At 51.1% G+C, this 13,799-nt stretch overlaps 1 protein-coding gene across 4 annotated transcripts; it reads right to left on the bottom strand.

Annotated features, from left to right (window-relative positions):
- Positions 1-354: 354 nt before the first annotated feature.
- Positions 355-13,064, bottom strand: Spindoc (spindlin interactor and repressor of chromatin binding). Of its 4 annotated transcripts, none has more exons than XM_013150701.3 (7): positions 12,690-13,064; positions 8,230-8,559; positions 7,998-8,147; positions 7,722-7,865; positions 7,340-7,540; positions 6,106-6,141; positions 905-1,046 (listed from the first exon to the last, which is right to left on the bottom strand). In XM_013150701.3, exons 1-6 carry the CDS (start codon positions 12,814-12,816, stop codon positions 6,128-6,130), a joined length of 966 nt encoding a protein of 321 aa, XP_013006155.1. In that variant the 5' UTR covers positions 12,817-13,064; the 3' UTR covers positions 905-1,046; positions 6,106-6,127. The 4 variants fall into 4 exon arrangements, with proteins under 4 accessions (XP_003468140.2, XP_005002995.1, XP_013006155.1 ...); XM_063227404.1 differs by having other exon boundaries at positions 905-1,008; XM_003468092.5 differs by lacking the exon at positions 6,106-6,141 and having other exon boundaries at positions 355-1,008.
- Positions 13,065-13,799: the final 735 nt, after the last annotated feature.

Raw genomic sequence — 13,799 nt, 5'->3', positions numbered from 1 at the left:
TGAGAAAGAATCTCCACTTTACCAAAGGGCCCAACAATGCTAAGCTCCTGAGTGTGAGCATCCCAGGCTCCCATGGTGGTCTGGGTTGGGCAGAGGTCCTCACAGGCAAAGTCAGAAGATACAAGATTTAATGTTTCTTGACCCCTCTTTTTGGGGCGAGGCTGAGGGGAAGGGACAAGGGGCACCCATGTGACTGACACCAAGCCTGGCCAGGCAAGCCCTGCCCTGTGGCTCACTACTGCACCCTCAGGACAGGGTGCATCTGCTCCCAGGCAGGCCTATCCTGCAGCCCTCCTGCCTGAGCTGCATCCAGGAGGCCCCTGCCTTCCCACAATGATGGCCCACACGGAAGTCTCTTAATAAAAAAAAATAATTTATTGTCAACAAAGGCAATATATACAACAGGAAAACCGGTGAAAGGGAGCGTGGAGGTGAATGGAGCCCTCGGCAGAGATGGAGTGGGAAGAGGTAATGGAGGCTCCTGGTGTAGGAGCCTGAACAAGTGGGGGAGGAGAGGCGTCCCCCGAGGTAGTGGGACTCAGTTCAGACCCCGTCATGACCACCTCTGTGTAAGGCACTGTGCCGGGGAGAATGGCGGGGAGCTCAGGGTGGAGGAGTGAGGGTCAGAGAGGCATGGTCAGCCAAAGATGGGGTAGGTGTTCTCCACAGGCCCAGTGCCCTTCCCCGCAGCCTCAGCTCAGCCCCCACCACCTCAGGTCTCACTAGGCCCCCCTCCGCCCTGCCTTGACAGGGTGGCTGCCAGCAGCTCTGCATCTGCGCGCATTACAAGCCAAAGGGGGATGTTCCTTCCTCCCTCCCCAGGAAAGCAAGAACTTAAAGCCCATTGCCTGCCTCTGGCTGCCCCCCGAGAGTGGTGCTGGATTCTGACAGAACTGTGGGCCACTTTGGGGTATCACCTGCACCCACTCCCTTGATGCCCTGTGGGTGCTTGGACCAATCTTGCAAGAGACTGACGGCTGGGGGCTCCTCCATCCGCACACGGATAACCTGGAGATCCAGTGTCCCGCGAAGCCCCGAAGGGGGAGCTGGGCAGGGGTGGGAGGAGAGCAGAGTTAGGGCCCTTCAGAGCCCAAGAGCACCTCAATGGCTCTGCAAACCACACCCACACTCCAGGGCATTCCTGCTTTCTTCAGCCCAGTGCCTGGTTCCAGCAGAAAGACGCCAGCTTCACAACCTTGTAGGCAATGGCACCGCCACATGTCAATATGAAGCCTTCCTCCCCTAGACCTAGGACAGGGACAGCGCTGCAGCCACCTCTTCCCCACTCTTACCTTCAGCAGCATCATTTCACATATAACTTGCTGGGCAGCCTGGCCTAAGGGGTTCTGCCTACATGAACCAGGCTAAGACATGGTTTTGTGACTACAAAGTGCACGAGGGATCTGCAGAGTGGAGCAGAGCACTGAATGGGGGTCAGGTTAGTGCTCCAGCCCTGCTCTGTGACTCTGACCAGGCCCTGTCTCCTGCAGTCACCACCCATGCCACAAGGGTCCAGGGCCCATCTTAGCAGTACGGAGAAGCTGTTCAACATGTCAAAGGTAGACTGCAAGACAGGGAAAGGCATTTAGGGCCACTGGACAGCCTCGAAAATGCCCCCTAGAATGTGGGTCCATGGAAAAGTCACACTGCTATAAGGCAGAGGTAGGAAATGGCAGATATCTGTATTGAATTTTGTTTTTCTAGCTTATTCATTTAACAGTAGCAAACTTTTACTAAAGGTCAGAAAAGAAATAGACTGCAGGTGAGTTTGGGCCAAATAAAAGGAGGAAAAGCAGCGCACGTTGCAGGCCAACACATGCGTGAGTAAACAGCTGCTGCCTCTAGTCTTTAAGAGAACAGTTATTTAAAAGGTGGCAGGAAAAAAAACAGCAGAGATGAGTACCAGTTTGCTGGAATTTAAAATGACTCAGTGGCAGGGGCTGGGGATTTAGCTCAGTGGTGTAAGCACCTGCCTTACAAGCAGGCAGTTGTGAGTTCGATCCCTGGTACCAATAAAAATGAAAAAGACAAAAAAAAAAAGAAAAAAAGTTTCTTAAAAATGACTCAGTGGCCACCATCATTAGGCTGTACAATTCAGGGACTTACATGTTCTGTTCAGGTAAGGTGGTCTTACTTGAGGGAAGAGAGACTGAACTCCACTCTATTCATGAATTCAGCATATAACTCATCAACAAGCATGACGTGCCCATGCTGCCGCTCTCTGCCAGGGTGCCAGCAGGGATGGGGAGGAGTATGCTGTTGCTTCCTTGGAGTTTACATCTCAGTGGCGAGAGCCAATAAATACCAGCAAACAGAAGATGTAGCAGGTTCTATATGGCCAGGTGCAATGTCAAGAAACGCATTAGGGCAGGCACACAGGGTGCAGAGATGTGGAGGAAGAAGTATGGAACAGCACCTCTGATGGCAGGAGTAGCACGGGTGCTGCCACCTGTGCAGGTGTGTGTGCTGTGGCGTGATGAGAGGTCAGGGGAAAATCACCTGGCAGGAAGATCACTCATGCCCAGGACTCCAGCTCTTATCTGAAGTCTGACAGCAGCCACTGGGAAGGCTGTGAGCAGAGCAGCAACCATCTGACCTGTATTTTCAGCAAGGACATTGTTGGCTGTGACAGTATAGCACAGCAGGCAAACCTGAGACCACTTACAAGCTGGATGCAAGCAGCAATGAGAGGGCCGAGGTGACAAGCACCTGCCTGGCAAGCACAGGGTTTCGAGTTTGATTCCTGGTTCCCAAAAAATTGGTTAAAGACAAGAGAGTGAGCCCTCAACTTACTATGGAGAATCTTGAGTATGGACTAGTGTGGGGATGAGGTTAGAAGGTTTTTGGCTTGGATCCAGTGGGACAGAACTCCCGAACCTATAAGTATCTCCTTTAAATTGTGAGTGTCAGGTATTTTGTTCTTCTGGAAAGCTAATATACAGTCACACAAAACATACTGAGAAAAAACAAAACAAAACAAAAAAACCCCTATTGAGAGCTGTGAATTGGGGGACACCTACCAGTATATAAACAGTGCCAGGGCTGGGGATTTAGCTCAATGGCGTTAAGTGCCTGCCTGGTGAGTACAAGGTCTTGAGTTCGATCCCCGGCACCAAACAAACAAAAAACCAGTACTTATTCTTCACCAAAGAAGATCACAACGCAAACATTCTGACCCAAAGATAGTAACACTCTAAAAAGGGGGAGACCGAAAACAGTATGATACAAAATGAGGGACGGATCTGATGTTACTACCAGATCAAAAAGTGAAGGAGTCAAAACTAACCACTGGATTTAAGTTTATAGAAGTCAATGGCAACTTTAGCAAAAATTCAGTGTTGGTCCAGTGCTAAGGGTGAAGTTGCACTCAGATTTCAGAGACAAGTGAGGGGCAGGTAGTCTAGAAAGGACCTCCCACAGTCAGGCATGGTGGTATATACACTTTTAAACCTTGGGAGGCGGAGGCAGGAGGACTGGAAGTTTAAACCCAGCCTGAGCAACTCGGACCATCTCAAAGCTGACCCTGAGACTTCACCTGTCTAAGGCTGAGGCCGAGGATGATTCCCTTACTTTAGCGGTTGTGGTGGTGCTGGACATTGAACCCAGGGCTTCACACATGCTAGGCAAAGGTCCTACAACTGAGCTATCTATCCCCCAACAACCTTGTGTTTTTGAGTTGGGGTCCTGCTATGATGCCCAAGGCGGTCTTGAACTCCTGGAGTCAAGTGATCCTCCTGCCTCTGCCTCCCACAGACATGTACCACTGTACCTCAACTGTTTCATCTTCTGCAAGATGGAAATTTTAAAACCTTATATAGTATTTTACCTTTGTGAGACAGAATATTAAGGAAGTGTGGTATGCAGCAGAGGCTCAAATAAACTACAGAGGCTGGCTTCTCAAGGCCTGCATTGGTTAAATGCTATGGTGGCAAGGATGAAGTAAGGAAGTCAAGGCTGTGAGGCCTAAGATGTGGTAGAGATCAGAGAACTAGGACCTAAAAGCAAGCGAGGATGACTCACCATGCCAGGACGACTCTGGACAAGCAGAGTCCCTCTGGCAGGGAGGCATGGAACAGCCCCACCTTCCTCCCTGCTTCCTGCTACACTGCAGTTGTGCATGCATTCTAGAGCTGCTTCCCCTGTGGAGGCTGGGCAGGGCCCATTCCCTTTGGTCCTTTCCTAAGCCATCTAGAAGCAGAGACTTTGGACTTGACACCACCTGAATGACAGGCAAAGGCAGCCATCACTCATCTGCCCAACTTTCCAATGATTTTTTGGCGAGCTTTCTTTATGCTAGGCACTCACTGTTCTAGGTGCTGAGGAGCCAGGGGTGAACAAAAGCAGAGACTGTGCAAGGCTCACACTTGGCATGCACAGGTGCTTTCTCACTATGCTTGTTCCCAGGTTCCCTGGAACTGTGTTTCCAGCTAAGGGGTCCTAACTGGATCTCCAGGTCCTACCCAAACCAAATACTAGAAAAAGAGACTCTTTTTTTCCTTGTCTTGCGAGTGGGTCCTTCCAACTTTCCTCTCCTGGCCCCCAGCTCCCCTTGCAAAGTCCCCAGAAAGTTCTAGAAAGCTTTCCCAGACTGCTTTACCACCATCACACATTTGTAGCTACCAGCTCAGCTAACCTAAGCAAAGTGACCTTTTCCAACTCCTACATCAATGTGTAGCTGCTGTTTGCTTATTAGTGAACTAAGGACTGAATCCAGGGCCTTCACTTTGAATGTCATTCCTCATTTCCCTCCTTTGGAGACAAAACCATGTTAGGCTTATGTAAGGCTTGAATTTACAATCTTCCTGCCTTAGTTTCCCAGCCTGGAACCCTGACAGGTGCCCATCAACATATGGAGTTTCTTGGGGACAATGGCTGCTTTTTTGGTATCATTCCCCAGAGCACTTCCCTCAAGGCTGGGCTCCAGGGACACTTTGTTGGTACACTGCTATCCTCTATGGTTCCCTGGCCATCTCCAACCTCCCAAAATCCTGCTACCACTGAAACATACCATCTCCATCTCTTTTTTGTCCACTCACCCCACATAAACCTAAAATCTTAGGGATTCTCTTCTGTCATTTTCTTTTCTTTTTTGCACCAGGGATCAAACTCACAACCATGCGCTTGCAAGGTAGGCGCTTATGCAGCTGAGCTATATCCCTGGCCAGGGATTCTCTTCTGTATGCACCATCCAAATGGGGGGTTTCAGCCACCCCAAGACTCAAAATCAAGGCTCCCTTCACATATGAAACCAGCAGACTGGGCTGGGGTTTTAGCTCAGTGGCATAAGCGCCTGCCTTGCAAGCAGGCAGTCATGAGTTCGATCCCTGGTACCAAAAAAGACAAAAAAAGAAACCAGTAGACCTACTAAACAGTGGCAAGGCCAACCACATTGAGGACCCAGGAGAATGGGGGACTCAGCATAGCCCAGGGAGGCAGTGCAGGAACACAACTCATTCAGACAGTTAAAAATGATACACAAGACGGGGTAAGGCTTGTCAGAGGAGAAAAAGGGGTCCATCACAGCAAAAAAGAGCGATGTGTATGTGTACAAACGTGCACACACGCACAGAGCTCTGTAAAAAGACAGAAGGGGTCAAATCATTAATAGGCACTACTGTTAAGTGGATCTGCAGCAACAGGTAACATTCTATCTCCCCATGGAGAAAGTTCACCACTTTTTGGAGAGCTCTCTGCTGGGAAGCCTCCAGCCACTTCATCAGCTACCTCATGACCCCCTATTCCACCTGCACATTTCCAACAAGCTGGGACACAAACGGCCACTCCCGGACAGTCATCCTTTCCTTCGGAAAGTATTTACTGAGCCCCAAATGGTATGAGCTATGCATGGCAAAGACAGGAGAGGAGAGGAAGCAGGCTCAGCCTCTGCAACGCATTCCACTCTCCTTAATTCTGTGGGTATATGATTGTGGTTGCAGAAAAATGATCCTCAGAGATGTCCACTCAGAAGTCTCAGTCCCTAGAACCTGGCAATGTTTTACTCCATGACAAGGGGTAATGAAGGCTGCAGACAGAATTAAGGTTGCTAATCTGCTGACAAAGAATAGAGACAGGGTTGGAGTTGGAGTCAATGGGAAAATTGCTTACCTAGCATGGTGAGGCCCTGGGTTCAATCCCCACCACCTCAAAAAGAAAAAAAAAGTCTTGAGTACGAATGTAAGCCCTTATACCCACGAGGGTCTTTAAAACACAGAACAGGGAAGCAGATGTGGCAGGACCAAAGATGGTGAGCCAAGAACTTCTCCTGGCCATTGGTGACCCTAAGGATGTTGGGAGGCCACAAGCTAAGGGACGTGGGTGGCTTCTACAAGCCAAGCAAAGTGAAAAAAAACAGATTTCCCCCTAGTGATTCCAGAAAAGAACACAGCCCTGCTGCTGCTGATACACGGAGTTTAGCTTGGAAAGATCTATTTTGGACCCTTTGCTATAAAAGCAAACCACTAAATTCATTGTAATCTGCTATACCTATGATAGAAAACTTGTACAAGGAACATGAGAAAGAAGGAATCACTTCTTTTACTGTTAAGGTGACTTTTTTTTTTTTGGTACCAGGGATTGAACTCATAACCTCACGCTTACCAGGCAGGTGCTTATGCCACTGAGCTGAATCCCCAGTCCTGTTAAAGTATTTTTGTATGGATCAAATAAACTACATATAGATTTCTTTTTCTCTTTTTTTTTGTGTGTGACACTAGGGTTTGAACACAGGGCTTTTGGTTTGGATTATATTCCTATTCCCAGCCCTTTTTAATTTTTGAGACAAGATCTTGCTAAATGGGCAGACTGGGTTTTGACTTTGTGATCCTTTTGCCTCAGCCTCCTAGAGTGCTGGGATGCACTGCCACATCCGACTCTGGAAGCCTCTTACAATCAGGAGAACCTGACATAGCACTTGCCCACCTGCTGCCATCATTAGCAATTTCCTGAGCTGGGTCCCCATGCAGGTGCCCCATGCATGACCTGTTTACTATTTTGGTAACTGTTTGAATTGCTGAGTACTACATCACTTGGTCCCTGCTACACCTGGGAAAGATGTATCTCAGGCCCCAGAGTCCATCTGTCTGTAGAGCTGGGTGTGGGCATACTGGCCTACACAACTGTAACAACCAACTCCAAGAATCTCTGAAGGATATTCAGAAATGTTCAGCTCTTTGGCCCGCCTTTCCCATTCTAATCACCTCCCCTTAGCCCGTGTCCCTGGGGACCTGAGTACCAATCACCAGCACCCTGGGCTCCAGTGCAGTGCAGCCTTGGGAAGCCCAAAGCCAAGGGAGTTGCCAGGCTGACCTCTTCCTGGCTGTTCCCACTGGGGAAGGCTCACCTGGAGACAGGCTTTCTGTTTGGGCCTGGCCTTCCACTGCTGCTTTGCCCTCTTGAGGAAAGTCCTTACTGTCGGCAGCCCTGAGTTGGGTATGAGAGAAGAGCTGCAGGACAAAGCCAGGAGGGAAGCTGCCATCAGTGAAATGTCGGACCTCAGCTGGTGCTGCAAACGTCTCTGTGGATGAGTCAGGGGATAGGGGCTCTGAAAAGGCAGACAGAAAGAAACTATGAGTGAAAACACTGGAACCCAAAGCCCTGAGCCCCAAGCCTCAGGAGAGCTGCAGGTGCCTCTAGCCTGGTCCCCTCCATCCTCACGGTGGACCTGGGCATTCTGTTGCAGTGCTGTGACCAAAGCCTATCCCCTCTGTCAGACCTCCCCTCACCTGGGTCAGGGTCAGGGTCAGGATCAGGGTCCAGGTTTTTGGTCATATGCCTGCCTCTCTTCTTTCTGACAGGCTCTTCCCCAAGGGGTTCTTTCCATCTCTGGCCACGGGGCTTCTTATTTCCTGGCTCTGTGGCAGGGGCAGCTGTGAAGAAATCTTGTATCTTTCAGAAGTCACCACTAGATTCCCAAGAATACCCTCCCAGCAGCAATCCAGAACAGAGCCTATGTTTCACCCTGTCCCCATCCCTCCCACCCTCCCCCCTTGTTGACTGACCAGGAAGCTCAAGGGGGCGAAGTCCCCTGGGCCGGATCCTTTTAGGAAGGGACGGGTTGTCCTCCGAGTCTAGCAGGACCACGATCTCTGCTGGCATCCCTGCAGGGCCTGGGTTGGAGCTGGGGTCTGGCTCAACATTGCAGCCTGACTCTGAGAGGGCAAAAGCCTGCTGAGCTGCCAGGGCTCCCACCAGCCGTTTCTCCCTCTGCCCAACTCTACCCCACCTGATTACCTGAAGCCAATGGAGACGGCTGTTCAGCATGGATGTCTTGCAGAAGGGCTGCCCCCTCACTCCAGGCCTCCAGGATGTTGCTTTTCTCTGAGGGGCTCAGGTCCAGGGTGTGGGGATGCTGTTCCAGGATGTGTGTGCGAGCAGTGTCCGCAGAGGGAGAACGGATCTCGGCCCCACACACCATGCACAGGGCCCGCCCACTGCCTCCGGGGCTATTCCCCACCAGGAACTCCTGCTCCCAAGACATCTGCTGTTTGGGCTCCTCACAGCCATCACTACCTGCCTCCAACAGGCTGGGCCGAGGAAGAGGGGTCTTCTCCTGTTGGGTCACTGCAGAGCAAGAGGGGTACTGTTAATACCCCTGCTGATGACACTTAGACTGCACAGGATCCAAGAATGAGCCATTCTGTACACATCTTACTCTTGCCTCTGTGTGTTCTCAAGTCATTAGGACTTCAGGTTTAAGGGCTGGGGATTTAGCTCAGCGGCATAAGCGCCTGCCTTGCAAGCAGGCAATCGTGAGTTTGATCCCCGTTACCGATAAAAAGGGGAAAAAAAAAAAAAAAAAAGGACTTCACGTTTCCCACAAGACTATGTGCTTCGAGCTGGGGATTTAGCTTAGTGGCATAAGTGCCTGCCAGGCAAGCATGAAGTTGTAAGTTCAATCCCCCGTACAAAAAAAAAACTCAAGGTGATCCCCCTGCCTTAGGCTCCTGAGTGCTAAGATTACAGGTGTGCATACTGGCCAAACTCTATCATCTGACCTCCCCTACAGGACCTGGCACACAGCTATAGTAATTCTTTCCATGTCAGTCCCAGAGCATTTGCAAGGAAGGTCTTGTTGCAATGCAGCTGTGTGTCACTCCTCCCTATGTATATGTGAGTTATAAGCGCAGACGGGGCAGAAATCCCTTTCAGCTTGGCAAAGGTCAGACCTGTTATCATCTGAAGCTCAGGGATTCAGCAAAATGCCCATGACCCCTTGTGGCAGTACTTCTCCCACGACCAAAGGGTGGACAAAACAGAAGCATGATGGGGAGAGGTTGTGTAGAAGAGGTTGAATGTGGAATGGACCTGAACCTTGGCTTGGACTCAGATGATGCGTTCCAGCAGGGTTGTACTTGTCTCCTGGTCCCCGGACCATAGTTTATCTGCCCCAATGGGCCTTCTTCCTCACCACTCCACTTTCTTGGAAGTTACCAATGGTAAACCCTTTGAGCAATTCAGTTTCATTTGTCATTACTTTCTTCTTTTTTCCTGTCCTGATTTTCATCATTTGGCATCCAAAGCACCTAACTTTCTTTGGTTCATTTTTTTTTTCCTTTGCAGAGCTGTGGCTAGAACTCAGGGCTTCACATACTCAAGTACTCTACCAGTGAGCTCTGCCCCAGATTTTCCTTCTTTTATTTCCCTGAGGTTCTTTCTCAATTATCCATGTGATTCATGGCTTCTCAGACATTTGCATGGCTCCTTTGCTTCCTCCAAGTCACTGTTGAAGAACCACCTTCTTGCCACCCTGAAGGAGACTGCAATCTCCCTGGCCTGAGCATCTCAATTCCTACCTTTGGGCTTTCCTCCACAGTACAACCTTTGTGCTTCTGAGGCCGCCATGTCCCCTTTACATTGCATGTTTCACAATAGCATATGTGGTGGATTAACTAATGGTCAACTTACAACACCCAACTGAACTGTAGCGGTGTGGTTCTGTGCATGGAACCACCTGAGGATTGTTGCTAACAGGGTAAAAGAGCTGGAGAGGAGATGATGTGCTGTTGATTCTCCTGGAGAAGCTTGTCACATTGTTTTTCCTGATGAATTCAGCTGTTACTGTTGGAGGCTGGAGGAGCTCAAGTCGTTATTGTCACTGAGGATGGCTGCAGTTCTTTTCAGAGGAGCTCTGGTCCTTACCCTGAGCATCACCTCCTGGCTCCAGTGCAGATCCCTTCGCCTGATGCCAAGGAGCCCTCTCCCCAGAGTCACAGACTTTCTAGCTTTACCCCTGGCATTTGGGCCTTCTCAGTGCAGATCCTTGATAGAGACTTGCATGAGACATTGTCGGGGGCTATAGGCCTCCAACTGACCTTGTACAGGATGCTGCTATGGGACCCAGGTCCTCAGCTGGATTTTTCAGGTCTCTAGTGCATGAACAGATCTCCTGCGCTTTTTTTTTTTAATGATGCAGTTCAGCCTGGCCTTTAGCTCACTTTGTAGCCCAGATTGGTCTTGAATTCACAGATGATCTTCCTGCTTCAGCCTTCCAAGTGCTAAGATTACAGCATGTACACCACACCCAGCCTTCTGCATTTGACTTTTGGAATATTATAAAATAGTCCTATAAATTATGAACCCTGTATTAAATCTATTCCCTTATAAGCCTGACAATAACATGTAATCTTTTTCTTCAATGCTAGGGATTAAACCAAGAGTTTTGTGTAGGCTGGATGACGCACTACCACCGAGTTATACTCCTAGCACGGCACAAGATTTTTGATATTTTGCATCTAAATCCCTAGCATCAGGAACATTAACTGGTGGACACTGGCACAGAATATTGTGTAAAGGGAGACCAACTCAATCACCAACCTGTAAACACTGGAGTACTTAAGAGTGCTCAGACCCTTTCTGTCAACTCCCTGCCTCTGTAAACATCATCCCCTTGACAGCCTACTGACAACCCTCATATCCACATCTGCAGTAGCACCTTCATGAAACCTACACCAGTGAACTCAACTGCTTATCTGCCTTGCTACTTGAACCCTATAAAAGACATCTCAACTTTAACTAAAATCCAACTTATTCAAACCTTAACTCCCAACCTGCCATAAAAGAAGCCTACACTTAGCCTTCTCAATCTCAACACAGGAAGAGCTTCCTTTCACTTGGTCAGATCAAAACTGGGAATTCATCCTTTCTTTCATATCCCAAACTGCCTCAGAAGCTAGTACCTTAGGACTTTTGCACTTGCTACTCTATCTGTAGTGTTCTTTCTCTAGCTATCTCCACAGCTGTTTTTTTCCTAACCACCCCTTCCTTTTCCTAATCCCACTGTAAATGTTGTTTGAAACACTTATCTGACACACCAAATTTATCTACCTGTCTGTCTGGGATTGGGGCACATATGTTTGACAAGGGCAGTTCCTCCTCTGGTGATTTACTATGGTCACCATCCCTAGCCTAAGACAATGCCTGGCAAACAGTTAAGTGGTCAGTAGCAATAAACACTGGTTGAATGAATGAACTTCTCCAGACTTCTATTTCCTCCCTGAGAGGGAACGTGGACCCCCTTGCAGGGATGTTGAGTGGGTTAACTGAGCCAGCCTTTGACAGAAGCAAAGCAAGCACTCCACAAATGTGAGCACAAGCGGGAAAATAGCGTGCCAGTAGGACTGAATGCTCTGAGGGATGCAGCCTTTATTTGCCTCACTAATCCTATACTTCTTCTGACTCCAAAAAAGATTATGCCGTGCAGGACACATCATTACATTCCAACAAAGTACAACAAATGGCCTTGCTCTCAACTTCTTCTGAACGCAATCCCCTAAGGAAAGGGGACATTGAAAAGTGCCGATACTATTTGCATTTCCATGATTCTTTCACAAAGGTAGCTCTTTGTTTTGGTTAAGGTTTGCAAGCTCCTAAGGACTAAAGAAATCAGTGAAGGGACAGGGAAGGGAGAAAAAGAGGGGGAGGGGAGAACCAGAGCTCCCAGAGCGCTCCTCAAGTCCCCTCCCGTAGCTAACTAAGCTCCTTTTGGTGGCTTACGGCATCCTCTCCCCTTCAGCACTGCTTTTTCCCTACACAAAGTGCTGCATCCCCTTCATTCATTGCGCAGTCTAGAACCTTCACACCTGTGGCTTAGAAAAGCCTGCGGCTGGGGCGGGGGGGGGGGGGGACGGAGTTGCGCGGAAAAAGGCCTCACGCTTTGGGTAGTGGGGGGGGGGGCTCTCAAAATGTCCCTAGGGGCAGCGAGGGCGCCGGCCTCCTCCCTGAGGGACCACTTCTGGCACCCAGTCGCCGCGCCCCGACTCGGGCCTAGAGGCCTCGCCGCCCCTCAGCTTATGGCACAACTGGGCCGCGCGGGAAGGAGGCGACGGCCACTGACTCCCAGCTCCGTGGGGATGCGGCCTCAAGAACTGAGCCCGGGCGTGGGGGCGCTAGGGCGCCGGAAGATCCGGAGCGCGCGGGGCGTGGATGGAAGTCTCCAGACGCGGGGCGGGCGGGGTGGGCGAGGGAGGGGGATTCCGAAGCCTGGAGGTTCCGAGCGGAGGGGGAGGGGCGAGAGCGCCAGGCCCCAAGCCCCAAGCCCCAAGCCCGCGCGGGAGGAGTGAAGGGTGAGGGGTGAGAGGTAAGGGGCGAGGGGCGGCGGGGCGCGCAGCAGGGGGCGCCGCGGCCAGCAGGAGAAGGTACAGGCCGAGACCCGGCCGCCAGGCGGAAGCAGGGTCCCCCCATCGCGTCCTCACCTCTGAGCATCGGCTCCGGTCGCGGGATGACGGCCACCACCACGGCCTCGTCATCGTCCTCGCCTTCCTCGCACTTGAGCGTCACCTCGAAGCAGTCGAGCGCGGCGCCCTCGGCCCTCAGGGCCATGGTTCGGCCGGGGGTCGGTCACAGAGACCGGACACTAGAGGACCGGCGCGCAGGCCTCGGTGTGCCGCCAGCAGCCGCCTGCGCCCGGGACAGCGCGGGGCTTTCGGCCCACCCCTCACAGCCCGCCGCCCGGCCGGCGCGCGAGACAGGGCCGCGCGTGCCGCGACCCCGGGCGGGGAGGGCTCAATCCGGGGCTCGGCACCACCGCTCGCTTTTACGGAGGCCCTGCGTCGGCGCCCGCCGCCTGGCCCCGCCCCGCCCCGGCTTCGCCCCGCCTCCAGGCCCCGCCCCGCCCCGGCCCCCGCGGCCAATCACAAGCGCCCCCCGCCCTGCCACGAGGCTCAGTTAAAAATCCGCGTGGGCCGGGGCTCCCTGCTCCCGGTGCAGCACAGCAACCCGCTTTCCTCTGAGCATCTGCCCCTGAATTGATGCGAAGCGCGCTTCTGGGTGTGCCAGGCTTTTGACCGGAGTCACCTGTGCCTTTCCAGGGACAGGTCACCCAGGCGCCTGGGCTAGAAAAGAATGGTGGAAGAATTCTCTTTCATTGTGCCAGTTTAGCGAGCTTGGTCACGTCGTGTGTCCTTAAGGAGCTCATCCATTCTTTGAAATCACGTCTGGACAAGATCCTTAAAAGGGACCTTTAGGAGTGTGAGTGTTGGTAAACTACTTGGATGCTTATGATTTCCTATGTGGTTTAGTTTGGTTTTGGGTACTGGAGATTGAATTTAGAGCACACTGAACTAAATCCCCAGCCTCACCCCCTTTTTAAAATTTTGAGACAGAGTCTCGCTACATTACTCAGGCTGGGCTGGAATTTGTGATACTCCTGCCTCAGCTTTCCAGGATGCTGGGATCACAGTATGTGCCACCAAACCCGACCATGATTTCTGTTTTTTTAAACCTAAGTCCAGTGATTGTATGGTCTTACCTAAGGACGCTGCAATATGAGATCCCCAAGACCAGAGTGCAGCTGCTGTGACACA

Source organism: Cavia porcellus, unplaced genomic scaffold (assembly GCF_034190915.1).
Source record: "Cavia porcellus strain 051 isolate PalLab524CR breed Dunkin Hartley unplaced genomic scaffold, mCavPor4.1 scaffold_17, whole genome shotgun sequence".
Classification (NCBI taxonomy): domain Eukaryota; kingdom Metazoa; phylum Chordata; class Mammalia; order Rodentia; family Caviidae; genus Cavia; species Cavia porcellus.
The sequence above is the reverse complement of the archived record's forward strand: the minus strand, read 5'-3'. Positions and strand labels throughout refer to the sequence as shown.